General features: G+C 43.6%; 2 protein-coding genes across 2 annotated transcripts in view; both read left to right on the forward strand.

Annotated features, from left to right (window-relative positions):
- The first annotated feature begins 1383 nt into the window (after nt 1-1383).
- Nucleotides 1384-13292, forward strand: agfg2 (ArfGAP with FG repeats 2). The gene is given in 15 exon segments (XM_027287668.1): nt 1384-1771; nt 2635-2648; nt 2651-2727; nt 3860-3975; nt 5056-5200; nt 5568-5688; nt 5773-5877; nt 6535-6567; nt 8500-8748; nt 9854-9926; nt 10024-10067; nt 10297-10383; nt 11647-11766; nt 12213-12283; nt 12362-13292. Coding segments are annotated over 15 exon segments (1470 nt in total). The 5' UTR covers nt 1384-1604; the 3' UTR covers nt 12410-13292.
- Nucleotides 13293-16078: 2786 nt separating this feature from the next.
- The window catches only part of si:ch73-335l21.1 (insulin receptor substrate 1-B), a 48370-nt gene continuing 38624 nt past the window's right edge, over nt 16079-25824 (forward strand). The window contains exon 1 of the mRNA XM_010737209.3: nt 16079-16690. Coding sequence (XP_010735511.3) covers nt 16333-16690 — 358 coding nt within the window. The 5' untranslated portion in view covers nt 16079-16332. The remainder of the gene's footprint in view (nt 16691-25824) is intronic.

Consider the following 25824-nt stretch of genomic DNA (forward strand, 5'->3'; position numbering starts at 1 on the left):
CGTTTTACTATATCTCCTTTCCCCATCTGTTCCCTTAAAAATTATAATCTGGCTACATTCCAGGGCGCGTTGGAGCGTCAGGAGCGCAGCTCTGCGCCAGAAAACCGGGGGGGCGTGTGCGTAAATGGCGCACAAGGAGAGCGCAGCAGAGTGAGACACTCAGGAGAGACAGTCGGCTCTGAAACAGCCATGCAACGTTTGTCAGACGATGTTAAACTTGGCTGCTCGACAGGTTCTTATTTGTCTCTGACAGGAGATTCCCTACGCATCTGTCCAAGTGTCAAAGCAGACACAATGTCAGGTGTCACGGGTTTTTCAAAATAAAGGCATGGCTGGATGTTTGTAGACTATATTAAAAGGAACATTTGTAACCTATGGCACATTTTCCCTTCAAAGTGAGGGCTTGGGTGTGAACTTTTCCATGACTGGGTTGTTTAGAAATAATTATGTTATAAAATATTGTTTTAAAATCAACTATATCAACTGTATCACACCTGCTCGTGGAGCAAACGCAAACATGTTTAATGAATTTGCACCATGTACACTGTAACTATGAGGTTTTAGGGACAACATAGTGGTGACTTAAGAGTTAAAGTGCTGACCATGAACTGCAGCAAACATCCAGAGTTCATGTCCAACCAAGGACCTTTGTCACATGTAAACTCCCTCATCTCTCCCTCCTCTCATTAACCGTCATTTCTTTGCTGTCAGCTATCAAATAAAAAGATTTTTCAGCCTTATCATTAAAGTTTAGATTATGTTTCAGTTGTGCATATTACTAACCATTGACAACCTTGGGCATTCAGGACCCCCTGAAGGTCTGAGGGGGCCCCTGGGGGAAAGCTGCTTTGTTTGGTTTGTAATCCATCCTTGGTGTTATGTAAGAGAGCCCCCCCCCTCTCTGATTATAACAGGGCCTATTGAAAAACATGTTTCACTTAACACATAAATAAATAAATACAAGATCCAGTAGTGTCTGTGGTGAAGCTTTCGGGACCTATCACATTATCTGAGACTTTTAATCCAACATGGATGAGAATATAATGTGGAAATCTCCATGACAACTGGACAAACTCCAATAAAAAGTAGATTTTATGTTCAACTTTGGCTCAGTCTTGAAGGAAAACATCAAATATTCCCCCCAGATGTGGACATTTCTCAAAGTGGTTTGAAAAGAGCTGAATCACAGAGATACTGGAAAATACCTTGACCTACTAACAGTTTGATGAGGTAACCAGCGCTCATATCGGAGCACATTTTTAAAGAAACAGGCGACCTACATGTCAAATTAACTGTTATCCAAAGCGCCACCTGTTATTCGCTCTTACTTTGAAGGGAAACCTGTAGTGTTTCCGGCGTACCTGCGGCTCTCTGCGCGCAACTTGACGCGCCTCTCCTCCAGCGCAGTCTCGCATTGAGGGTGAAGCCGCATAAACGCGTATCCATAATGCGGGGCGTGAAGCGCTCCATGTAAGTCAGCTGAAAAAAGAGGGGGGGTGCTTTTTCTTTTTTTTTTTTCTCTTTTTTTTTATATACCGGCTTCACACCGAGCCTGTCAACTCAGGCACCGGGGAAGCGAGGGGGAGGGAGGGAGAGGGGATAAAATGTCGAACCGAAAGCACCGGGACAACCAGGAGATCTGCGCCCGCAAGGTCCGGGAGCTGGCCCAGTCTGGAGTAAACAAACACTGCTTCGAGTGTAACCAACCCGGGGTGACTTACACCGACATCACGGTGGGCAGCTTCGTCTGCACGTCGTGCTCCGGAATGCTGTGAGTAAAAAAAATAAAAATAAAAATAAATAAATAAATAAAAACCACCGCCGCGCCTCCTCCTCCTCCTCCTGCTCCTGCTCCTGCTCCAGGGTTTATTTACATCAGTGTGAGGACAAACACATACTGACAGGAGTAAAAAAAAAAAAAAAAAGTGGCAGGCCTGAGATTGCACCATGCACCACCCATAGCCTGATTTGTATGATTTTTTTTATATATATATATTTCAGGGGGGGAGTATTTGGTGCGGTGCAACAGCCGAGGTTGTGCGCATAAATTAATTTACGCAGTGTCCACGTCTCTCTCTCTCTCTCTCTCTCTCTCTCTCTCTCTCTCTCTCTTTCTCTGTCGTGCGTCTCTTCCAACAGCTTCATTAACGACAGACCGCTAGTTGGTCATTTTCCAGCTCTGAGTTACGGTTCATTTCGTCATGGTGCAGGTTTGACACTACCTCTCTCTCTCTCTCTAGGCTCCTCTCCAGTGTGTGTGTGTGTGTGTGTGTGTGTGTGTGTGTGTGTGTGGCGCTGTCACATTTTGTTCTGCAGTTCAGCCTAGTCCCAACATTCTTCACAGGAAGACGGTTTCAGCACTTATTGCGCAATCTTGCACATGTACAGCAGTGTCCCACTTTGTTTCCTGCACCTCCACCAGCATGGAGAAAATCAAGAGGTTTCTTGGATAAAGCAATATGTGTGTGTGTGTGTGGTGTGTGTGTGTTGTGTGTGTGTGTGTGGGGCACCATTTCACACCACATCCTCACAGTCCATGTCTCTGTCCACCGTCTGTCCAGCGAGGATCACACACTATTATATTTTATAATTTATATTTACCTCCCTCCATCCTCCTCTCTCTGTGTGTCCCAGGAGAGGCCTCAACCCTCCCATAGAGTCAAGTCTATCTCCATGACAACCTTCTCCCAACAGGAAGTGGAATTCCTCCAAAACCATGGCAACGAGGTGAGTGACGCCACCTGTATTTGTTTTTGCAGAGACAGAAAAGCTTTTTTTTTTTTCTTTTTCTTGCGCAAGGTTGTCAGAGGAGCTGAAAATGTCGTTTTCTTATGAAACAGGCGACCAGTCGAACCAGTCTTTGTGGTCGTGCTTTTTTTTTTTTATGGGAAGAATGCTACTCACGTGGTGCCAAGAAACAAAAGGGCCGGGCAATGTCTGTCCCACCAAAAGCAAAAAAAAACCACATCTATTCCTGTGTGTTTAGGCCAATGGTTCCCAAACTTTTTTAAAACCAGAGCACTGCTTCATAGCTGAAAAATGTTCCCGCTCAGTTCACCAAAAACCAAATGTAATCATCAAAAATGTGACGTGTTTATATGAAAAATAGATTATTGCTGCAACCGATTCTCAGTTCAGGTAAAAAGACTTTGGTAAAAATAATAAAATTTCAAAGTATTCAGATTTTTGTAACATGAGAGGAAGAAAAACAAACAGCAGCTGAGAAGTTGGTATCACTTAAACAATTAATTCTTCATCGAAATAGTCACAAAAATCCAGCATCAAATGAACTACCGCTCGCGTTACTATGACAACCGACAAACCTGAGCTGCGCCACTCTTACCTGTGGCGTTTTTTTAAAATGGAAAATTAGATGTTTATTGCTCATTCCCTCTGTTTTGATGCGCCAGAGCATAAATATAAAAATGTAATCTTTCTTTTATGTGGTAGAAGTTTATTAAAAAATGATCGTAGGCAGCACTCAAGATGAGTACTGACTGTTTTTATCAGCCCTCTGTTGGCCTGGATGTGTGTGTGTGTGTGTGTGAATCAAGTGTATTGTGAAAAGAGGCCGAGGTGTGTGCCACCCAGCTTATTCTCTACATCATCATCCTCCGATGATCCACTCAGTCATGATTCACAGGCATTAATATCTGCAGCACTCTGACTCCTGCAACCGGACGTGAATCACTGATGAGAAAATCTGTTTGTGTTTTTCTCCGAGAATAAACAAGCAGAGATCGCCACCACACACTGCTCTGCTCTGTCGCTGCATGACCTGCCAAAATGTCACAATTTTTTTTTTACATTTGTCTGGCAAAACGAGTGTGTGTGTTTGTTTGTGTGTGTGTGTGTTCAGGTTGGCAGGAGGACTTGGCTGTGTGTGTTTGACCCAAAGACGGACGGCTGCTCCGATATGAAGGACTCTCAGAAGTTCAAAGAGTTCCTGCAGGACAAATATGAGAAGAAAAAGTGGTGAGCATCTGCAGCACATCATTTTCATGATAAAAAAATGTCAGGAAATAGTGAAAAATGGCGGAACACAACTTGATGTATTCAAAATTGTTTGTTCTTCAACTCCAAACCCCCAAAATATTCAGTTTACTATGATATAAGATGAAGAAGATGCAGGAACTAGTGGCTTTTAGGGATGGTAATGTCCATGTGTTGATCCACTGCTTTGGTCCAGACTGAAATATCTCTCATTAAATGTTGTACAAACATTCATGCTCCCCAGAGAATGAATCCCTATGACTTTGGTGATCTCCTGACTTGTCTTCTAGTGGCCACCGTGAAGTTTTTGTTTTTAGTGAACTGTCTCGACAGCTATTGGACTGATTTTGTGTACGGACGTTCATGTTCCCCTGAGGATGAATCTTAAAAACTCTGACGACTCCCAGACTTTAATATAGCGTCATCATCCGGTCATATTTTATGATTAACATGACTTAGTTCGTCTTAAATGCTCATTAGCAGAAGTTGACAATGTTTCAACATGTTAATATTGTTATTTTGACGTTACTCTTCATCCTCAGCTGTACCGTACTGGTTAGTTTTAATGAGCATATGTAGCATATGCAAAGCTAAGACGCTGAATGTTCAAACATCAGTGTAAGCATTGCCATAGTTGCAGGTCAAATGGCTTCACAGTTTGACGTAAAGCCCCTTCAGTCACACTGTGCGTGGGATACAAATCACGTTAGCGCGTTAGCGTTTAGCTCATAACAGTGGTGTGTCTCGGTAGAGCTTCACAGAGTCGCTAGCATTGCTCTTGTTTTTTGGCATTTTTGCTTGAATGGGCACAACGGGGGTTCAAAATTAGATCCAAACAACGATCTGTGATGTGTGGTCCAAATTTAGATCTACACTGAAATAAGGACGCCTACTCAAGGATAAGAGCTGCTTTCATGGTGGGAATAAAAGAGTGGTCATTGTTTTGGAGCCCTGTGAATGTTCTTTGCCTTTTTATTAGTTAATGTCAAGCCTTATAATTTAATAGGGCCAGTAAGTCACACAGTCTTGTTTTGAAAGTACTAAATAACCCGTCTCTTTCAGGCATTTTTCCAAAAGTAAGAACCGGAGGGATGTCGAGGGTCCGTGGAGCCCAGGAGTCCAGGCCGTGCCCCCGTCCCATGGTCCCTTAGCGAGCCAGGCCCCTTCTCATAACCTACCCCCCAACTCCAGGTCCACAAGGCCACTGGTGAGAGAGCTTAATGTGTCCTAATTGTGCATGAGAAAGTAACGAACACAAAGCGAAGAGCAAGAGGAAAGTGGGTGGGTGTGGTGTTAAAAGAGGAAGTGAGAGGGAGATAGCAGTTCAAAGAGTTTCGAAAAAAAGAAGAAGAGCGTAGAAAGTGAAGACACGACCTGAATTCACTTCCACACTGCAGCAGAGAGACAGAGACTGATGGGTCAGACAGCGAGAGGTCCAGGTAGCCTCCACATCAAAGCTGCTGCTTATGAATTATTGAGAAAGCATGAAAGAGACGCACATCTTCTGCCTTTGTGTCTCTCTTTCTGCCTCCCATCTGCCTCTTTCTCTTTCTGTCCTATCTCCTGTCTCACAGTCTCAGTCCCAGCTGCCGTCATGGGATCGAGCCCCTGCGATCTCGCCTGCCGACATGCGGACGGACGTGTTTACCGCCCGGCCGTCGCGCTCCCAAAGCTTCAGAGACCCTCCTCTGAAAGGTCGGAGGTCGATCTTTTATCAGAGGAGTTGATATTTTTGGAGTGTAATCGATCCCTTCACCTGTTTGTGCTTTTCTGTTATAGACCCCACCCTGTGTGGGATAGAAAGGCAGAGGCCAGGCTCGCTGTCATCAGCGCTGGGAGCTCAGAGCCACGCCCCCTCCTTCCCCGCCCTCCCACGGCCCTCAGGTGTGTCCCCCCACTGACACCTCGCCATTTTCTACCCGATCTTGACCTCAATAACGAATACAAACTAGTACATTTCGACCCAGTTCCCTATACACCACCCTGCTTTCGTAAATACTCAAAAGATCACCAAATGTGTATTCATCCACCGCTGAAAATAGTCCCCTTAAAAATGCCAGATTTCCCCCCGTTGGTGTGACATTTGCTAAAAACTACAGTCCCCAGCTGTTTCAGGAAATTATTTACCCTTTTTTTTAAAACTGAAACTATATATTTGTGACCTGTGTGAAAGGATTTATGCCTTCAAAAGGAAGCAGTAGGCTTGGCAGCGCTTAGTGTCAGTGTGTTGTGCCCAGAATGTGAATATTTTCACTGATTCTGACTCGTCCTCTCATCGCTGTTGGCTCCAAGTGTCACTTTGGGAAGGACAAAGACAGAGAACTAGTTCGCTTGCAGTCGTAATTTTCATTCTCATCATATCATATCGGGTTTAAACTGGCTCCATGTCCTCATCTTGGCACACTGGGGTTTGCTCAGCTGGCCTCTGACGAAAGCAGTTTTCATATGACGTCAGTGACACTTTCTCCTCTCTTTTATCCACCCCTTAATCCCTCTTTCTTTTCTGTCTCTCATCCTCCTCTCTTCCCCCCGACCTCGTAGCCAGTAGCTCTTTCAAAAACCACTTCACTTTAGGTAAGGCGCGGCACCAACCCTTTGCATTTGAGTGTGTGCTGAATGGCTGAGATCAATAAGCTCTTCCACGCTGTATCATTCATATTAGGACGGTCGATCTTGCGTGCCACGCTGGCACCGACTTTGCCTAACGTGCATGTGAATTTGGCTTTCCTTTTAGGGCACTTTGAGAGAAGACACGGCGCTCTATATTCACTTAACCATCCGAGTCACGGTTGGCCAGTGTCACATGCTGTGCAATCGGGGTCGATATTTTTCCTCATCAGTCAGGTTTCCCCACTTCAAAGCCCAGATCTGAAGGCTGGGAGGGTCAAGGAGAGACGCACATAAACACACTGTTCCCTCAGAGGAAAAAGAACAAGTTTAAAGTAATGCTATTTTTAGGACGTAGCTGCTTCTGCTGCTGCTGCTGCACCCGTCAGCAGAGGGCCGCTGATATTTCGCACCACGTTGGCGTTGGAGCACTTAAGAACTATGTAGGGCGCAGCTGTAATCCCACGATACACATTAACATCCCAAACAAGTATTCTAGATAGTTCAGGTATGTTCGGGCCCTATCTCAAGCCCTGCAGTAGTGTATGATCACATCCTAAAAACATGCAGCCTGACTTCAGATAAACTAAAACCGGTCTGGTCTCTGTCACAGACTCCTCAGCTGAAAACAAACTATATATATATATATATAAAAAGGAAACAATACCCATTTTCATTCGTACCTCCGTGCTAACAGTTTTGGCTGACACTGGCATGCTTTGTGGCCAATGTTTGTGGACAGCTTGCTACCTGCAAAGATGTTAATCGTAGTGTTTCCTGCCTTTGTTACTGTCTAACAATTGTATTTTTTATTTTTTTTTGTGGTTGGTGCTTTTGAAAACTATCCAAGAATTTGTTGGCTCGCTGCTGTGCCCTTTCGATTTTCTTGTTTCTGTTAATGCTTAACCACGGTGAAGCTACATGCTGCTCAGTATGTCAGACTAATCCTGCATTCGATGAGACACGTAGCATGGAAATGTTAAAACTGCATGAGATAGATTGAAGTCTATGAACTGTTTTATGTTGTCTAGCTCAAAACGTTTGACTCTTTTAGTTATATTTGCATTGGTATGTATTAATATTTGGTAGCATAAAATCAGATTCAAGCACTCAGTCTCTCTTCAAGGTCCATTTAGTAGCTTTTGATCATATCACATGATCTTCAGCAGATTCGTCACTGTTATGGGCATGGAGCTTTTCAGCACTTAAAGGACTTCTCGTCAATGGTGGCTTTGAAAACTGAGGTTATGAAAAGCTCATAAAGGGTCAGGTCAGGAATGAACACTGAACTTTTAAAGCTTTTAAACCAACATGGACGAGAAGAAGAAAAAGAAAAGAGCTCAGAAAGAAGGTACAACTTCTGCTGAGGAAGATCAAGCGATATGACGGAAAGCTCAAGAACTGCTACTAAATGGACCTTGTTGGGGAGACTGTTTTCTCCCCATGACATCCTTGAGAGATTCAAAAGTTCATTCTTGGCCTTTAAAAAACAGCAGCTGAGAAAACATCATCACTTGGGGTGAGATTGTTGGTCAGTTTTGAAGCTGTTCTGGAGCTTTCGGCCATATCCCATGATCTTCTTCAGCGGATCGAGTTGATGAAGATGGTGGGAAATGATCAAAAGCCCCAGAACAGCTACTGAATAGGGCCTGTGGTTTGTGTTTTATTCTTTATTCTTCCTTGACCTTCGCCAGCTCACCTCAAGTTCCCTTTAGTAGCTGTTCTAGAGCTTTTGACCATGACCTTCACCAGCAGATGGAGTTCACCAGTGCTCATAATATAATTTCCATGACAACTGGGCAAACTCTTTTAAAAACCAGTTGCATTAGTTGATTAGTAAGGTTTTGTGAACCGCACATGAATTTACGCTGAAGCTCGGTCTGGTTTTCTCGCTCTCAGGTCGTACAATATCGGCCTCAGGGGCCACGGGGCCCTTCAGGGCTTTCCCCAAATCTCTCAGTGTCGACTTTGGAGGTCTGAACCATCCCCAGGCGCAGCCTCTGCCTCAGTCTCTGTCCCAGCAGCATCAGCAGCAGCCTGGAAGTGTCGGCCAGACGACGACGGCAGTTGGCAGCTCCAACGCTCAGGACAGATACGCTGCGGTATTGCAGCTGGACAGCGTCTTTTCTGACCCGTCATCGACCACAGGTGGGAATTATTTGAGTTTGACACCTTTAATGTTCTGAGTATTGCACTTTACTTGAGTGTCTCTATTTTCTGCCACTTACAACACCACTCTAAATGTTGTACTTTCTCTACTACATCTGGATGAAAGATACCTTCAGATTAAGAAGTTAGATACAAACTAGACTTTCTCTGTTTATAAAATAAAAAAACATTGGTAAAGATTAAACCAATGAATCCCAACCTTTTTGGCCTGTGACCTCCTCATGAAAGGCCATTGTCACGTTTCAGATGAGTTTTTAGAGATCTCACTGGGGCACCGGTTGGCTCAGTTTGCGGAGTGTGCACCACAAAGTACAAGAGCTCCAGAGTCCAGGGTCCGACTCTCAATCCCCGCTTTCCTGCTACTCTTCAGCTATCTCTGTCAAATAAAGCCCCAAAAAAGATCTTTAAAGAGAGATCTCTTGGCCAAACTTCTGAGATAGTTTCATTTTATTTTCAACTGTTTGACTTCCAGAAATGGGGGGAAAGAATCCAACAATTCTCAGAAAAAGTTGTATTTTTACACTGTTGAACTGACACTTTTACTGCAGTAAAGTGACCTGAGTGTTTCTTCCAGCGCGAGGTAATAGATAGAGTGTGACGCAGATTGTCACGGCCAGCTCAGCTAGGTTGCATAACATCCTCACTGTGAACACTAAGGCTTTTAGCAGCTGAATTATGCTCATTGTATTTGCTCCAGATCGACCCTGTTGATAAGTTGTTTTTTCAAAAAATCAGCCGTGTAAACGAGGCAGTGGTTTTTAATGCATAGGGTTCATGCGAGAAGAAGAAGCCCTCGAGCTTTCTACAAGAAGCTTTGTTGTTCTCCACCATCAGCGCAGCCTCCTCTGCCTGGCAGAGTAATGAGGTTATTGATTTCCTGCCCCGACTCAGTTTGATCCATATCAAGCTGAACGCAGAGACGATATTTTATTCAGGGGATTTGTAATGCTTTTGTTCTCCGATGACTTACACGCTTCTGATCAACTGTTTGAACTGCAAGAGTTGATTCTCACGTTTCGAGATAGTAGCAACACCTCATTAGAAACCCTGAGGTTACATTGTTGTGGGAAATGTTTGTTTGCAGCTCCACCTGGTGGTCCTCCGCAGTACAACACCATCTTCGGCAGCAGGCTCTCATCCAGCTCTACTCCTGCCAGGTCAGATTTTGTTTAACATGACAGGTTTTTTCACATTTCCTGCACATGGAGGCATTTTTTAAATGTCATACTCTCCATTTTTCTGTTTTTTCCCCAGCTCCCCCGGTGTCGATACAGTGTCCAGCTCCCAAACCTTTGCAAGTAAGCACCGAGCACGAACTGCATTGATCCCTCCAGCTAACCTGCGCTGTATTTACATTCAGCTCCTTCATCTTTGAAGCCGTCCAGCAGCAGCACCCCTTAATTAGGATGCATGTGTGCAACTCTGGGGGCAGTTTACGAATAGACAGGAATGTACCACCACATACTGTGAATTATCCCCCCCTCCTCCTCCTTCTCCTCCTCCTCTCTTTCTGTCTCTGTGTCTCAGATTTCCCCAACCCATTCAGCTCCAGCTCCGGCTCCCAGCAGCCCGTTGCCCTCTCCCCCAGTAACCCCTTCAGCAACGCATCAGGAGGTGAGACTCATGTTCAGGGTCCGACCGACAGTCTCTGTGTGACTTCCTCCGGCAAACGTTTCTTTTTTTAGATGGGAAGAGGTCACTAGGCATGACCTCTGACCCCTGAAGACATGTCGATAAAGAGTGTTTTTGAGTTTCTTGGATTACTTTGCAGAACTGTTATAATTCATAAAACAAAGTCTTAAGATCTCGCTGTAAGATCTGTAAGGTTAAAGGAAGTGTAAAGCTTTATATTTCATTTAGTCGCTTACCTTTATTGATTTAAGACTGTGGATAATGTGAAAGATTAATTATTTCAGTTGCTTAATACAGCAAATATTTACTAGTTTCAGCCTTTCGCTTGAAGATTTGCTTGTATCTTGTAACCAACATTTTTCATTAATTTTGACATTTCGTAGATCAACGATTAAGAAATAATAAATGAATTAATTGGTTATTATTCTAAATATCAGCTGCAGCCCTAATCTCTTTTTATAATAAATTTTAACTATGATTAAAGATTTAAAGACGTAACAAGGCTAAACGTCCTTAATGCAGTGACCCGGGTCCTTTGCTGCATGTCGTCCTTTCTCTGCCTCTATCGTCTCCGGTCAAAATTGCCAAAATCAGAATCTAAAACAAGAAATTATGCACAAAATGACAAAATATTAGAGCCACAAAACAAGAAATTATGCACAAAATGACAAAATATTAGAGCCACATGAGATGTTACTTACTTTCATAGAGGTGAATAAAACACACTTGAATAGTAAAAACAAAGTGGATAATGTCTCTGAGTACAGGCAGAAAATAAAACAGTGACAGGCGAGGAAATGTGATTTCATAATAATTTCCTAGGACGTTTGGAAGTTCCTGGAAATAGAGTTCTCAGTGAGCTGAGTTTAAAAGCAGCTGTTCATTTCCTTCAGAGACCTGCTCCATTTGAACTCCCGCAAATCTTCATTATTTCTTATTATCAGAGGCTTTATTCTTCAGATTTGTTGAGTTCTGGGATTATTTTTAATGTTCTGCTGAGCTGCTGTGCATTGATTTAAACACTCTCCAGGTTACAGTATTTATTTGAACTATACAAACACTATCTCACTTTTCTTATATATGGCAGGAGTCTGTGTAATCTGTGTATGTATGTAATTATGTGAGGCTTTGTGCAGACTGACAAGGACAATGAAGTCTGTGTCTATCTACTTAGCACTAAATCACGTGTGTGTACAACACAGTCGTACCTGATCTTACTGTTTGCGCTGTGTATCTTCCCTCCAGGTGACTCCGGTGCGTTTGTCACCTCGCCCACGTCTGTTTTCCCTCCGTCTGCCTCCTTCCCAGCAGCCACCAACCAGAATGCATTTCCTCATGAGTCAGCAAGCAACCAGGAAGCCAACGGTAAAGTCTTTTTTATTTTATTTATTTCATTCATCCATTATAAGTCAAGTATTTTGTGTGGTTTTGAACACAGAAACCTAAATATGTAACTTCATCATGTCTTTTCCCGCAATAGGCAGTTAATTGATTAGTCGATTGACAGACGATCAATTTTATTAGTTGTTATTTTACACACGTACTGTAGCTGTGGCTGTCAGTGTATCCTGTACTGTATGTGCACTGGCTGCAGATCGACCCGAGGAGCTGTGAGGCACCAACACACTTCAGATGTCTCATTATTTCAACAGTGACCACTCGCAACAGCTCAGGAATACTAATTCACACACTCCGTGTCAAGCTGCTGCTGCCGCTGCTGCACCGGCTCATGTTCTCATCTGTGGTTTCTGGTTTCGGGTCACACCACTGAACATGTTTTTTTTGTTTTTTCTTCTGTCACGTTGTTGCAGGTTTTGCTTCCTTCCCTGCGTCCGACTCTCAGCCCAAAGTCCCTCGGCCCATGTCGGTGAACCCGTTTACGGTGAGTGTGTGTTCAGGGGCGTAAGAGTTTTTTCTCTGGGCAGGGCGTCGTTCTCACCCCGCCTCTCTTGTCTTTCAGGGCAACGTCTACCCCAGTCGAGGGACGTCGCGAAACCCTTTCATCTGATCCCACCACTTTACGTCACCCACCCATCCATCTCTGGGAACCCGAGGGAGTGAAGTGAACTCGAGGAGTCGCTGCCATTTCAATGCCTTTGGAGTATTTTCACCCTCTGTGGGAGGTGTTGGACCTCCACCTCCTCCCTCCTCCTCCTCTCTCTCTACTCTGTCTGTGTTTCTGTGTTTGTGGAGAGGAAAAAACAAAAAAAAAAACGTGTGAATGTAATTATGAAATTTATGTATGTATGTATGAGCGTGCCCCACAACCCCCACCTTACCACCACCTTACCCTGCTGTCAGTATGTCAAAAGGTGTTTGTGTGCCAGTAGCCGCCACCTCAGGGCTCTGTGGGAGTCACGAGTAAACGATGCCTCTATGATTTTCTGCAGAAACACACACACATATACAGTATATGACACGTGTCGCTGCTGCTGCTGCTATTTTGCTTTCATCTCCTGCTTAAAAGTGCGGAAAAAAACCCAACCCAAGCCCCGTCTGGGTAAATACGTCAGCGTTGTCGTCTCGGTTGTCCAAAAGGAAAAGTCAGTTCAGGCTCTACAGAGTCTACAGACGGTTATAACAGCCTTAACAGCCTCCTGATGCATGTGAATTAGCATCGATGAAGATAAAGACGGGCTTTCCTCTGTAGTGGGTGTGTGTGGAACATGTTTTGCATTCATCACTTTTTTTTTTTCCTGTCAGATTTTCTTCTAAAGGATGATTTTTATTTAATTTTTTCCACTCCAAGGCTGCATGCGCTTAGAGGGCTAAAAGGAGATGCTACTGAATGTAAAAGCAATTTCAGAATAACGTTAACATAAAATGTGTATGAAAACATCATCGCTTCATGTATCGGACCAAAACGTTTCTCGCTCTTTTTTTTATTTTTATTTTTTTTAATTTGTTTTCAGTTTGACACGGAGGCGAAGTTTTATTATTTTGCCAACACATTTAAAAAAAACAAAGGAGAGATTCATGTAACGACGTCTTTGTAATGACAAGTATTCATGTTCATAAAATCAGTTTGTTGCTTCTTATGACAGTTTGACTCTGGGTGTTTATTTATATGTAAAACAGCTTAACATCATCAGGTTCTTGGTGGAGCCTATCCCAGCTAGCACTGAGCCAGAGGCGGGGTACACCATGGACAAGGGTTCACGCTCACATTCACACCTGTTTCAGAGTCAAATTAAAGGTCCAGTGTGTATAATTTTGTGGCATCTAGTGGTGAATTGGCAACTGAATACCCCTCATCGCATGAAGGAGAAATGACAGTGGCTGTGAAACTCATGCAAAATGTTTGTCCCTTCTGGGCTGCGGTAGAAACAAAGTGGGGTCAACATGGCAGACTCCGTAGAAGAGGACCCGCTCCCTCTATAGATTTTAAAGCCTCACTCTAAGGTAACAAAACATTATGATTGTTATTTTCGGGTCATTAAACACTCATAAAAACATAGTTTTGAATATTATATTTGATTTCTGCCAATAGATCACCTTAAATGTTACACACAGAGCTGACTGTGTACACACTGGACAAGCCGTCGGTTCATCACAGGGCACAGAGAGACAAAAGCTCTATTTAGAGTCACCAATTAACCTATTAAATACATGTCTTTGAGCTGTGGGAGCAAGCTGGAGTACCCAGAGAGAAGCCTCGAACCTGGAGCCTTCTTACAGTGAGGCAACAATGCTAAACACTGTACCACCGTATTGCCATGCATGCTTTAAATCTTGCAAAATCAACATCTAAATTAAATGCTTCCTAATTTTTTTTTTGCAGAAATCAACTCTATATATACTAGTTTTACATTGTTAGTGGCGGAGTCCGCCATTCCTGCAGACGTATATTTAAAATATTATATCAAATTTCTTCTAATGCAACACTTACATTTTAAATTACATGGAATTGATCTTAATTAAGCACATAAACCAAAATACAGATTATATTCTGTGTGACAGAAGCTTGTTTTTAATGTCTTCGAGCAGCAGGGGGCGCCTGGTCTCCACTTTTCTCTGACCTCGTGCTGCAAGGTTACTTATGGATGCATATTACATAACAGTCACTGCATACAGTACAAAGATAGAAACCCTGTTACAGCTATTATTGGAGCCTTTTGAATTATTCGTCGTCATTTTAAATTCAGAGTAAATCCGTGCATATTAATGATTAATTATGCATTATTCAGTGGCATTTATTACAGCCATGCACTGCTCAGCCAGACAGTCGGAACACATCTAAATCCCTGTGCATACAGGCAGCTTAATCTGCTGTTTGTGCATCAATAACCACAATAAAAACGACTGTATTCCCACATCATCTTCTTTATGTGACCTCCTGCTGCGTTTGGTGTCCACACGTTTAGATTCGTGCTTTGAAAGTGAAATTATTGACACATTAATGTAGCACAGAGGGGGATTTTTCCCAATAAATAGAACAGGATGGACTCAAACAAGCGCCAGCACTGAAATATTACTCCATACACACACGGGAACGGATGCTGCGTTCACGGGCTGTGGGAAATGACGTTTGTTATGAAGCTCATAATAAATATAATAAGAATGGAGTGGGTAAATTCACGTTATATGAGCAGCACAGGAAACCACAGACATGACTTGTGAACATACATGTGTAAAGATAATCCAATAGTTAGTAAATACTAACAGAATAAAGTTTATTTAGCTGTACATTATTATTATTATTATTATTATTATTATTATTATTATTATTATTATTATTACTATTATTATTATTAGTGGATCTGACAAAGAGCCAAACAATTTAAGTCTAGTTAAGGTTTGAAGTGACTCCAGATTAAATTACAAACAGAAAAGCAGCCTGGTGTTGATTGAATCACGCATAATTCAGTGAATTCAAAGGAAATAAATAAAATATTAACATCTTGTAAGTCTAATAACTTAATTGTCTTTACATGGTGCATATTCCTAAAAAATAAAGTGGTGTTTCACGAAAGTACTAGAAAAGTCACTTACTAACATGAGAACATGTATTAAACCTCCTGTTAATAACATAGATATCATACACAATACAAACATCATCTTGCACTTATAAAGATTAAACAAACACTATTAATGCATGTACCATGAGACAGATAGACTTTATTGATACAAGGTGGATAATAAAAAATGCTCATAAATAATAAAATATAATCCAAAAAAATCAAAGATATAAATAAAATAAGTTTATATACATCTTTCAAGTGCATGCATGCACATATGCATCTTCATATAGCAGTAAATATAATATAATATAATAATGCATGTGTAAAATATAAAGTTGGTGTGTTTCTACCTCATGGTCTAATATTGCTGGAGAACACTGGAATGCACAAAAAAATGTGCGTTAACTCCGCCCTCCGAGCTCCGGGCTGTGTCCGTGAACGCACCGATGTTCCAGAGTACTAGTACGGTGAAGTGTCAGTCCTGCTCCGCTCCACGGTACAGCAGCCGAGCAGGAGGGCAGGGGTGGGGGGACAGACAGCCAGAGGACAGACGGACAGCAGGACAGGCCTGTGATGTGCAGTAAATTGGATTAAACCGCTCAGACTTGGAAAGCCTCGCATCGCAGCGGTAGTTGTAGTAGTGGAGAGTAGGGGGAGCTCCGCGCCGAGCTGCGCCGCATGTGCTCGCCCGTGTGCCGCTTGGAAAACTTGGATCTGTAGCGCCTGTCCGGGAGGGAAACAACCCAAACAACAAGAGGAAGAAGAAGGAGAAGGAGAGACAAGTTGAGCAAAGCTGCAACTGGTTTTTAAACCTCCGGTAGCTGCAACCCAAACCGACCCCTGCCTCCACTCTCACATGCCTGCGTTGATGTGGGAGAGAGGGAGGGGAGCGGACCGGGGGATGTTTGAATCATAAAAAACTTGCAGAGATACAACAAGAGCAATTAAAATAGTTTTTTTTTTTTAAATCATGGAGACTCAAGCGGTTGAACAGCACCAGAGCTGCACGGTGGAGGACGTGCGTAAGAGCGGATACCTCCGCAAACAGAAGTCCATGCACCGGCGGTACTTCGTGCTGCGCGCCGCTTCGGAGCGTGGCCCGGCCCGTCTGGAGTACTACGAGAGCGAGAAGAAATTCCGCGGCAAGGCCCCCGTCCCGAAGAAAGCCGTGGCTCTGGAGACATGCTTCAACATCAACAAGAGAGCCGACTCCAAGAACAAGCACATGATCGTGCTCTACACCCGGGCGGAGAGTTTCGCCATCGCGGCGGAGAACGAGGCGGATCAGGACGAGTGGTACCAGGCCATGGTGGACCTGCAGTGCAAAAGTAAGTCACACACACACACACACACTCTCTTATGCACTTGTGCATTTATGCATGCATTCACACACACACACACACACTTAATACTGTATGAGGCTGCAGGAGAGAAACGTGGCACTGCAGATCAGGACATGTTTGGATCACGTTTCTGAATCATTGCATCCGTTTTTCTGACACTTTTTAAAAAGTTGTTCTTTGTGTGTGTGTGTGTGTGTGTGTGTGTACACATGCGCCTTCAAGCTCGCACTGCTGGAGCTTCTCCCTCCCCTTTCCCACCAAAGTCCTTATCACACCGGTGTTAGGTCAAGATATTTGCACCCAAGTTTGTCCTCCAGACGTCTCAACCCACCGTGGGGGCCCTCCTCCAAAGCTCCTCAAACACCACCCTATAGCCTCCCTCCTTGTCTTGTTTACTTTGCCTGCTGCTGCTGCTGACACAGCATTATTACATCAGGAATTGATCCCCCATGAAGAGAGAGAGAAAGAAAATAGTCCCCAAAAAAGTTGATTCCTGATTGGCTGATAATGAGACTCCTGCAGTGGATTCTGCCCCCCCACCAAAAAAAAAAGGGTGTCCATCAGCCGCTGTGTAAACACAGCTGTCCAGCAATAGTGTTGAGCACATATCACCTGTTCGGGCCCTCCTCCTCCTCCACCTCTGCTGTGAGAGACCAGACAGGCAGGCCACAAGGGACAACATGACGCAATCCCCGCAAACTGTAGATCTGAGTTCAAGGTGCTTCTCTACACATGACCCCGCTGCACTGTTGCATAAAAGCGATCTGATAAAACGCTCGAGGAGAAAAAGAGAACGATGTGTTTTTAATATGCCCCGCTTTCGTTGAAGTGAGTTTGTTTCAAGGTTGATGCACGGCTGACGGCAAGGTGTGCGGACGTTGGAGCACGGATGCATGGACTTGTTGAACTGAAGAAAGGTCAGACTTTTTCGGGCTTGCACAGCAGGTGAACGCGCCCGTCCTACCATGGAAACCACGGAGCATCACCCCGAGCTGCCTTTTTTTTTAAAAATTACAGATCCAGTTGGCTGCACTGCACTGACTGCTCCCTCTCTCTCTTTCTCTTTTGTTGCTTCAAGTGTTGGGTTTCTCCTGTAAATCTCCTCCTCGTTGACAATGACAAAGGGCTGCGGCTGGCTGCTGTGTAAACCCTGCACGCTGGCAGGCATTTTCTTGTGGTATGTGCTGCAGTTTCTGTTCATACAACAAGAAATGAGGCCGCACACGCGCTCTCGCACTAACACCGGGAGAGTTTTGTAAGAGGAGGGGAGTTGTAGTGTCATGGCCAATTGCTGCCTAAACCTGCATGTGCGAAAATAGCTTAAATGCACACACACACACACACACACACACACACACACACACACACACACACACACACACACACACACGCTGAGGACTGTCAGGATTCCTGCCTGTAATAACCATCCTGTGGTATGTGCAGCTCATACACAGTTTCAAGTCTTCGGTGTCTCTGTGTTGACTGAAGCTCCACATACACACCTCAGCCCCGTCTACACACACCACACTGTCAGTTCTCCTCTACTGTCAGTACAGTCCCGTATTCATCCCCGCCATTTGTCCCAGTGGGGAGACGGAGGAATTCACAGCCTGCGCGCTGAGAACAGGGCGAAGCTTGATGGGCACAGAGCCAAGAGATGCTGCACTGTCTGTCACATACTTTCCAGAGGACCACTCCTTTTCAATGTGATACCTGTGTGGCTGCTCATATGAAGCCAAGACGGTCACTACCAAGCGTCAAGCTATGTGGCTGCAACACGAAAGTGCCAAAAAGTTCAGTGCAGTTCCTCAAACGTCCACTTGAGGCTGTTTCACAGAATGAGTCAGTCTCCATAAGTCCCCATGTTAAAAACTTCACAGCAGAAATAAACATGTTTACAGCCTGGTACAAAAAATAGTTTTGGTCTCTATAGATTATTTCCCCGTTCATGATAAACTGTACTGAGGGTGAATTCATATATAACTCACCTGTTCAGATTATATTAAAGCTACATTGCATAGAAATTGGTATTTTTGCGATTTAGCACCTGCCGTTTCAGAGTGTGATACCGCTGTGGTAAATATGGTAAGACACACTGGTAAATATTTGTTTTTGTGTTACATGATTTAAATGTAAACAAAACATAGACTAGCCAGTCAACAACTTTGCTAACAGACAAACATCAAGCACGTGCGACAACACAAGACATAGCAGCCAGTTAATTTTACGAAGCCCGGCTTGTTTTTCAGCCTTTTATTTCACATAAAGTCAGTCCCAGATTTACTCTTTTTACTCCTCCGTCAGTGTCCCCTTTGGTCTTTTCTTCTCTCTCATTACACCCATAGAGGCTAGTGAGCCCGGTTACATTGCACGCTTGCCCAGCTCCTGTTCTGGCACGACACCAGCTTTGATCACGAACAACATTTACCTCCAAAACCTCTTGTTCTCCCTGATGGTCCAAATTGCTTGTGGTACAAACACTAACACTCTGGTGCTCTGAGCTCACAGCCCCGGCTAACAAAGTGCTAACAGCAGCTACAGTTGGCAGCAGCTTACTTTACTGTCTATCAGGAAACCTCAAAGAGAAACAAACATTTTCTCCATAAAATATGATCCAGTTTCACCAAAAGCGTGGTGATCGTATCTGGAACACAAAGTTGCATAGTGTAGAATTCACCTGATTACGTGTCAAGGTATCATCAAAATGATTTAAACAAGTTACTCAGTGTTGCTTTAACCCAAACTTCAAATTATATTAAGGCTTTAAGTTATGCATAATTAACTGCATGGCCGCTTTGACAGGTAGGTGTCATTACAGGTGGTTTGTTTGAGCGCTCAGGCTTCATTCAGCCCGCCTCAGCTCCACGTAATGGGAATAGCTGAGAGCCAATGGAGGCAGGACTGCCAAGAAGGTGGCAGCCAAAGCCGCCACACTACATCCGTGTTTTATACAGTCCATGGTCGCTACATGGGGGTGAAGTTCCCAGCAGTGCGCCTCAGCTGGAGGTGGAATCAAAGTTTGGAATAATTGGGTTTCTTTGAGTCTACACAGCAAAAGACTCCTCAGCATGCACACAGTGGAAGTACAATACTGTACACATGTTGCCATACAGTGCAGCTTCCTCCACTCTGTGCGTTGGCCCTGGGAAACTCCCTTAATGCAGCCCAGGAACCGTCCAGTATCCTGGAGCCTCCCCTTGAGCCAGCGGTAATTGCACAAACACGAGCCAGCTGCCGTGCAGGGTGATATTAGGATACCAGTTATTTATTCAGCTGAGTCCAGTAAGACCCTTTCAGCCAGCGAGTACAGTATCAGGCTTGAGGGCAGCTATTTGCTCAACTATTAGGAGTCAGTCGAGTGTGTAAAGGCTTAACCTCAACGAAACAGGCGGAGGAACAATCATTGTTGGCCAGGAAAACTGTCCGGCAGCTCTGGCCACCACCTCAGGAATTGTTGTTGACCTCAATAAAACAATATGGAGCCAGCGAATTAGACTTTGGAGCCAGTGGCCCTAAATGAAGAGGGAAACACAAGATAGCAGAAAGGCTGCATGTGTTACAGCAGCAAAAAGCAGAACGCCTGACAGGATTGTCTCTAAATTAGTTGATTAATTGACTTAAAGGAAAATAATCTGTTTTTATTATCTGGTTACAGCCTCTTAAATATATTTTATTTGATTTAGTAGATTTAATATCTGCAGGTTCTGCTGATTGAGAAGACAAACCCCTGAGAGAGTAGAAATAATCATTAGTTGCAGCTCTGCTCTGATTCAAATGACCACGATAAGAGTTCATGTTTGTGTTTAAAGGGGGCGTTCACTGAAAATCATAATTACTTTTATTCTGACAAAAATATCTCAACTCAAGGTCCATTTACCAGCTTTTACTGAGAAAACTCTGTTAGTTTTGGCACTTCAACGTGGATCTTGAGTCAAACTATTAATCCAAGGTTAGGAATGAACTTTAAAGGTCCGGTGTGTCAGATTTTAGGGGCTTTATTTAGTAATATAAAATGTATACAAATAATATTCATATGGTGTTTTCATCAGTGTATAATCACCTTATGTTTTTGCTAGTTTAGAAAGAATGAGACTTTTATATCTACAGACGCTTTGGGTCCACTTCACACCTGGGAGCAGAAGGTGAGGCGAGGGAGTTGCAATCAGCAACTACACAGCGAGAAGCCACTGAATCCTACATACTGGTCCTTTTTTAACTGGGTCAAACCTCGCTGATCCCAGCTCCTGTAATGGGAGATCTTTCTGTCATATATTAATAAAGTAGAAGAAGTAATTAGAGTATTTTTGGTGGGGTTTGGCAGCTGGTCGAACAAAACGGGAGCTTAAACATCATGACAATCTTAATGATCGTCACATTAAACGATAATCTTTTCGTTGACGTTCTCACCGGTGCCTCTCTCTGGTTTTGTTGTGATCTTCTGAGATTTGTTGACATCCCACGCAGTACAGTAAATCTCCATGGAATTTAGTTTTCCGTGTTCAAAGCTCCCAAAAAAAAAAAAAATTACATTTGAAACACTGAGAAACAACATCTGTTTCCAAATATAATGATATGGTTATTCATGCTAATCCACAAACCTCGCTGAGAACAGTTTCTCCATCACTGTAGGTCTGTTTGCAGTTAGCTCTGTGGATTATCGGGATGTCGTTTTTTGACACTTTAAGCACCACAAAACAAATGAACTGGATGGCAGCGTGTCAGAGCGAGCCAACATCCAAACCTCCAGCCAAACGCACCAAAACTCTAAAACCCGAACTGATATGAGTATGATTGTGGTTTTGAGTGTACCTCAACTGATTGTGGGTCTGTGGAGTGTTTATATCCGGGAGTGTCCTTTTGGCTGCTCTGGTCAATGAGATCTAGATCTCACCGGTGGCTCGCCAAGCTGGCCGATTAAACGTTAAGCCGCACTTAAGCACTGCTCATCTCCCTAATTGGCCAGTAATTATTGTCTCGAGGGTCAGCCACTGGTGGCACAGCTGAGGCTGTGTGCTAACAAAGTCAAAGAGGAGGGGGAGCCTCGAAAATGATCACCATGTCGACTCTACTGTTTTGCGGAGCTGACTTGTTTAGAGCTCCAATCGACCCGATTGGTGAGCTGTCACTGGACCATTTCCTCTGCGTAAATAGTTTTAACACCCTGTAATTTCATTTAACCCCGACAAATCTGCTCCAGCTTCAGCATGACCACGACAGTGAAACCACACAAGCGCTCATCCTCGCGTCTACCGTGGTCCATCAGGGTCAGCTCGCCGCTCCAGCAGCCCGTCAATTAAGTGCTCAGGTTTGATCGACAGCAAATGAAAGCCAGGGGCAACGGGGTCCATTTAGTCAATGGGTGCCCATATGTTGAGCTGTGGGGCCTTAAATGCATAGTAGCCTTTTATAGCAGGCCGTATTGATTGCTGTTGGCTGATACTGGCCCATTATCGTTGTTGTAGTGGAGGTCATGAAGTTCATGAGTTATTGGCTGCATTAAAAGCATGCAGAGAAATTAGAGAAAGTCTTCCTCATTAGCGGGAGATGCCAAACATTGATTTAGATGTACTGTAACACTAAAACTTTGCAGGAACTGTAAAATATGTCGACCTTTCATCATTCATCAAAAATTAACTTGGCTTCTAGGAGGGAAATCCAAGATTTGTTGAGTAAAATGAGAGAGAAGATAGATGCATTAAGAAACAAGCCTGCTTTATTCAGAGCATGCTCGTGCCTCTTTAAAATATGTATGAAGTGCAAATACGGAATATATTTTATAATATGTTCATCTTACATTTCCAAACTGATTATATATACTTAAACCAAGTGGCAACCTCCCTTGCTGAAAAATGAAGCCAAGGCAGAAGGGTTAAAAACTGTAATTCCTCAAACGTCCACTTGAGGCTGTGTACAGAACGAGTCACTCCATAAGCCTGTATGTTAAAATGTCCAACTTCACAGCAGAGATAAACATGTTCACAGCCTGGTACAAAAAACAGTTTTGGTCTCTATAGATAATTTCCCCGTTCATGACAACTGTATTGAGGGTGAATTTTTATATAACTCACCTGTTCAGATTATATTAAGACTTAAAGTTATATATTATACAGATGGCTTGTTTGAGCACCCAGGCGTCATCAGGTCCGCCAATGATCCACATTGTTGCCAATATTTAGTCTGGCCTGGCAGCAGAGGAAGCAGAACAGCCAACATATTTTCAGATTCAAAACAGCGCTTTCGGAAACCTCACTCAGGCTCTGTCCATTCTTGCCATTGTGTGAAACTCTCCAAACTAGTACCTGGTGTAAAAATTTAATTTGGCGACGTCGTTTGCCTGAAAGGGCCAGAACGAATTCCTGACAGTTTAATTCTAAAATTCAATTTATGCACTTCAGAAAAATTTGTGCAAAGAGGGAGAGTCACTGGACACGTTTTCAAAACTTCATATTATTTTGTTTTCATCATGTTGGAATTTAAAGCCCTAAAATAAGTGCAGTAACCGTAGATTTGTTCATATTCAACTCTGGGGACTGTTTGTCTCTGTAACTTCAGGTCAGAACAGACCGTGTGTTTACCAACTCTGAGCCAGACTCACCCAAAAAAAAGTCCAAGACGCCTGCCAGTTTGGTGAGAGCGTCTTAGCTGATTTTGCTTCAGATTACTCTGAAGAGTTTTTTTTTTGCGTGTCTCGTCCGGGGACAGCAAACCTTGGATACGTCACCAATAATTTCATGCGTTTGTGTGTCTGTGTTTATGTGTGTGTGTGTGTGTGTGCGCGCTCTTCTGCCTAACACAAACCACATGTGAAATCAACCTCAGGCAGATGCTGGTGTTGGGGAAGCATTGTGTCCCTGAATGTGGGCCCAGATAGGGGGGATTACAGATGGTAAGAGATGGATGAGGCGATAGGAAGTGGAGGAGTTGAAAAAGAGGGAAACGGGTACACATGGCAGCCAGAGATTAGACCAACTGTTTTCACTGCTGGGTGGCTCACTCGATTTGCTCTCTCTGAAAATATATATATATATAAAAAAAAAAGTACACAGCTGTCTCCCATCTATCCACGCTGGTAACTTGGTATGGCAGTGGGGGTGGCACGGTGGCTGAGATAGAGGGGCAGAAAATGAGGGCTTTAGCCCCTCAGAAGTTTCTGTGCTGGGTTTTGCTTGCGGTATTATGGCGCAGCTCAGCATGCTGGGGCAATGAGGTCAGAAACTTGAAACAGAACCGAGTGAGAGCCAGCCGGTTCATTGCCAGAGTAGTTTTCTCTGATTTACAGGCTGCGTTACCTAACTAAGAAAAGAGATTATATTATAAATTTTGCTATAAATCAATCAAGTTTTTTCAATTCTTATTATATAAAGGTTGACCGTTACTTGAAAGGTCAGTGGAGATACTTCGCTGTTGTTCCAACTCCGTATTAAACCCACCGCAGTCCCTACCCAGTGACACTTAAATAACAATACCTCCTATTCAGTTCCTGCTGTGGGTGAGCTGATACAATCCACAGGCCCCTCAAGACCCCTATGGAAGACCTACTTTCTTTAGGATTCGTGTGATAACCATAACAATAATCACCCCGTCATTGAAGGAGGTGCTGTCAATATCCCAGCAGGCATCTGGTAGCCTCGAGGGTAAATATCGTGCCCCCCCACTCTAAACACACACTGCCTTATAGTGTGAAAGCAAAGAAGACGCGGTATCGCCTCGACACCAATAACAGAAAATTGTGTTAGATTATGGCATCTTTATATACAGTGCGTGTTCTCAAGGGAAGCAGCTCGAGCATAGCAAATAAATCGGCATGAATAGAGGGCAGTGTTGGCCGCGCTAGGCCCGCCGTTCACGAGCAACGTGTACGGCGAAAAAAGTCTCGCGTGTGGTCGTGGGGAAAGCGAAGTAAACAACTGGCGCGTGAATAAGCCAGTGTGTAAGTTGTTTTCATGTTGCTAAAAAGGGAAAGACTTTGCCAAATACAGTCACCTTGTGTTACTGTTTATACACTCCTGATCAAAATCTTTTAAGACCACAGCCTTAAAAAATCAAAATATGTGCATCATGACCCCATCATGATGGCAAAGGCAAAAAGGTTTTCTGGTTTTGAACATGGAAGAGCTTGGACGCAGTCATTTTGAACAAGAATGGTGCCTATTGAGCACTACTGAGTACTACTGAGTCTATTTTTGACACTTTTAGATCTATTTTTGGTTATTTTGGGCTTTTCATCAACAGCCTGTTTGAGTTTAAATGCAGTTTTCAATAAACTGCTAATTCTATTTTGTTGTCTCCCGTTTCTTCTTTTTGTATTCCAAAGCTCTACTTACAATCTGGATAAGTTCCACCAGCGCGAAATGCGACTATTAGTAATTTTTCACCCGGTCGGTTTTAAGATTTTGATCAGCGTATATACACTCTCCCTCAAGGTTGCATCAAGGTTGGCTGAGTGTTTTTTTCCCACACGCATCGCCCGTATTCAACCACGCAGACGCTTTATCGCCTCCAGGTGTATTTTGCTTTCATGTCCATCCTGCAGACCTTTTTTTGTCCTTAGATTCATCTCTGGCTGAGGGCCATTTTAAGTGCACGCTTTTCTGAGGGTGTATTATGTTGTATACGGGCGGCATATTGCTGCGAGGAAGTTGACTGGCTGATAACCTCTTTATGCAAAATAAGGGTAAAAAAAAAAAGAAAGAAAGAAAGAAAAGAGCGCCACTTTGTCAGCAGCCACCTCCGTTAAGTAAAACACTGCTATGAGGGCCCCCCCCTCAGAGACTGTCTATAATTCATATGGCTCCAGCAGGATCAACCCTAGCTTTATGTAACCACGAAGAAAGGTCTGTAATGTTCGATAGGGTTCAATCCGTCTGCACCCCTGCAGGAGTCTGAGAAAACCTCTTAAAGGTTTTCAGTGCTTTTGAGAGTCAGTAAATGTGCATAGCCTGAGTGGCCCTGAAATGAAGGGTGTGTGTGTGTGTGTGTGTGTGTGTGTGTGTGAGTGCTGTTGAGGGCACAGCTGAGGTTTAAGGCTGCACTGTACTCAAAACAAACAACACACTTGTGCTCTACTGAAGACACGTTTAAATGGGCTCTTGAAAAGCAAAAGATACTCTTTGAGGAAT

The sequence above is a fragment of the Larimichthys crocea genome, chromosome XIV (genome assembly GCF_000972845.2).
Source record: "Larimichthys crocea isolate SSNF chromosome XIV, L_crocea_2.0, whole genome shotgun sequence".
Lineage (NCBI taxonomy): Eukaryota > Metazoa > Chordata > Actinopteri > Sciaenidae > Larimichthys > Larimichthys crocea.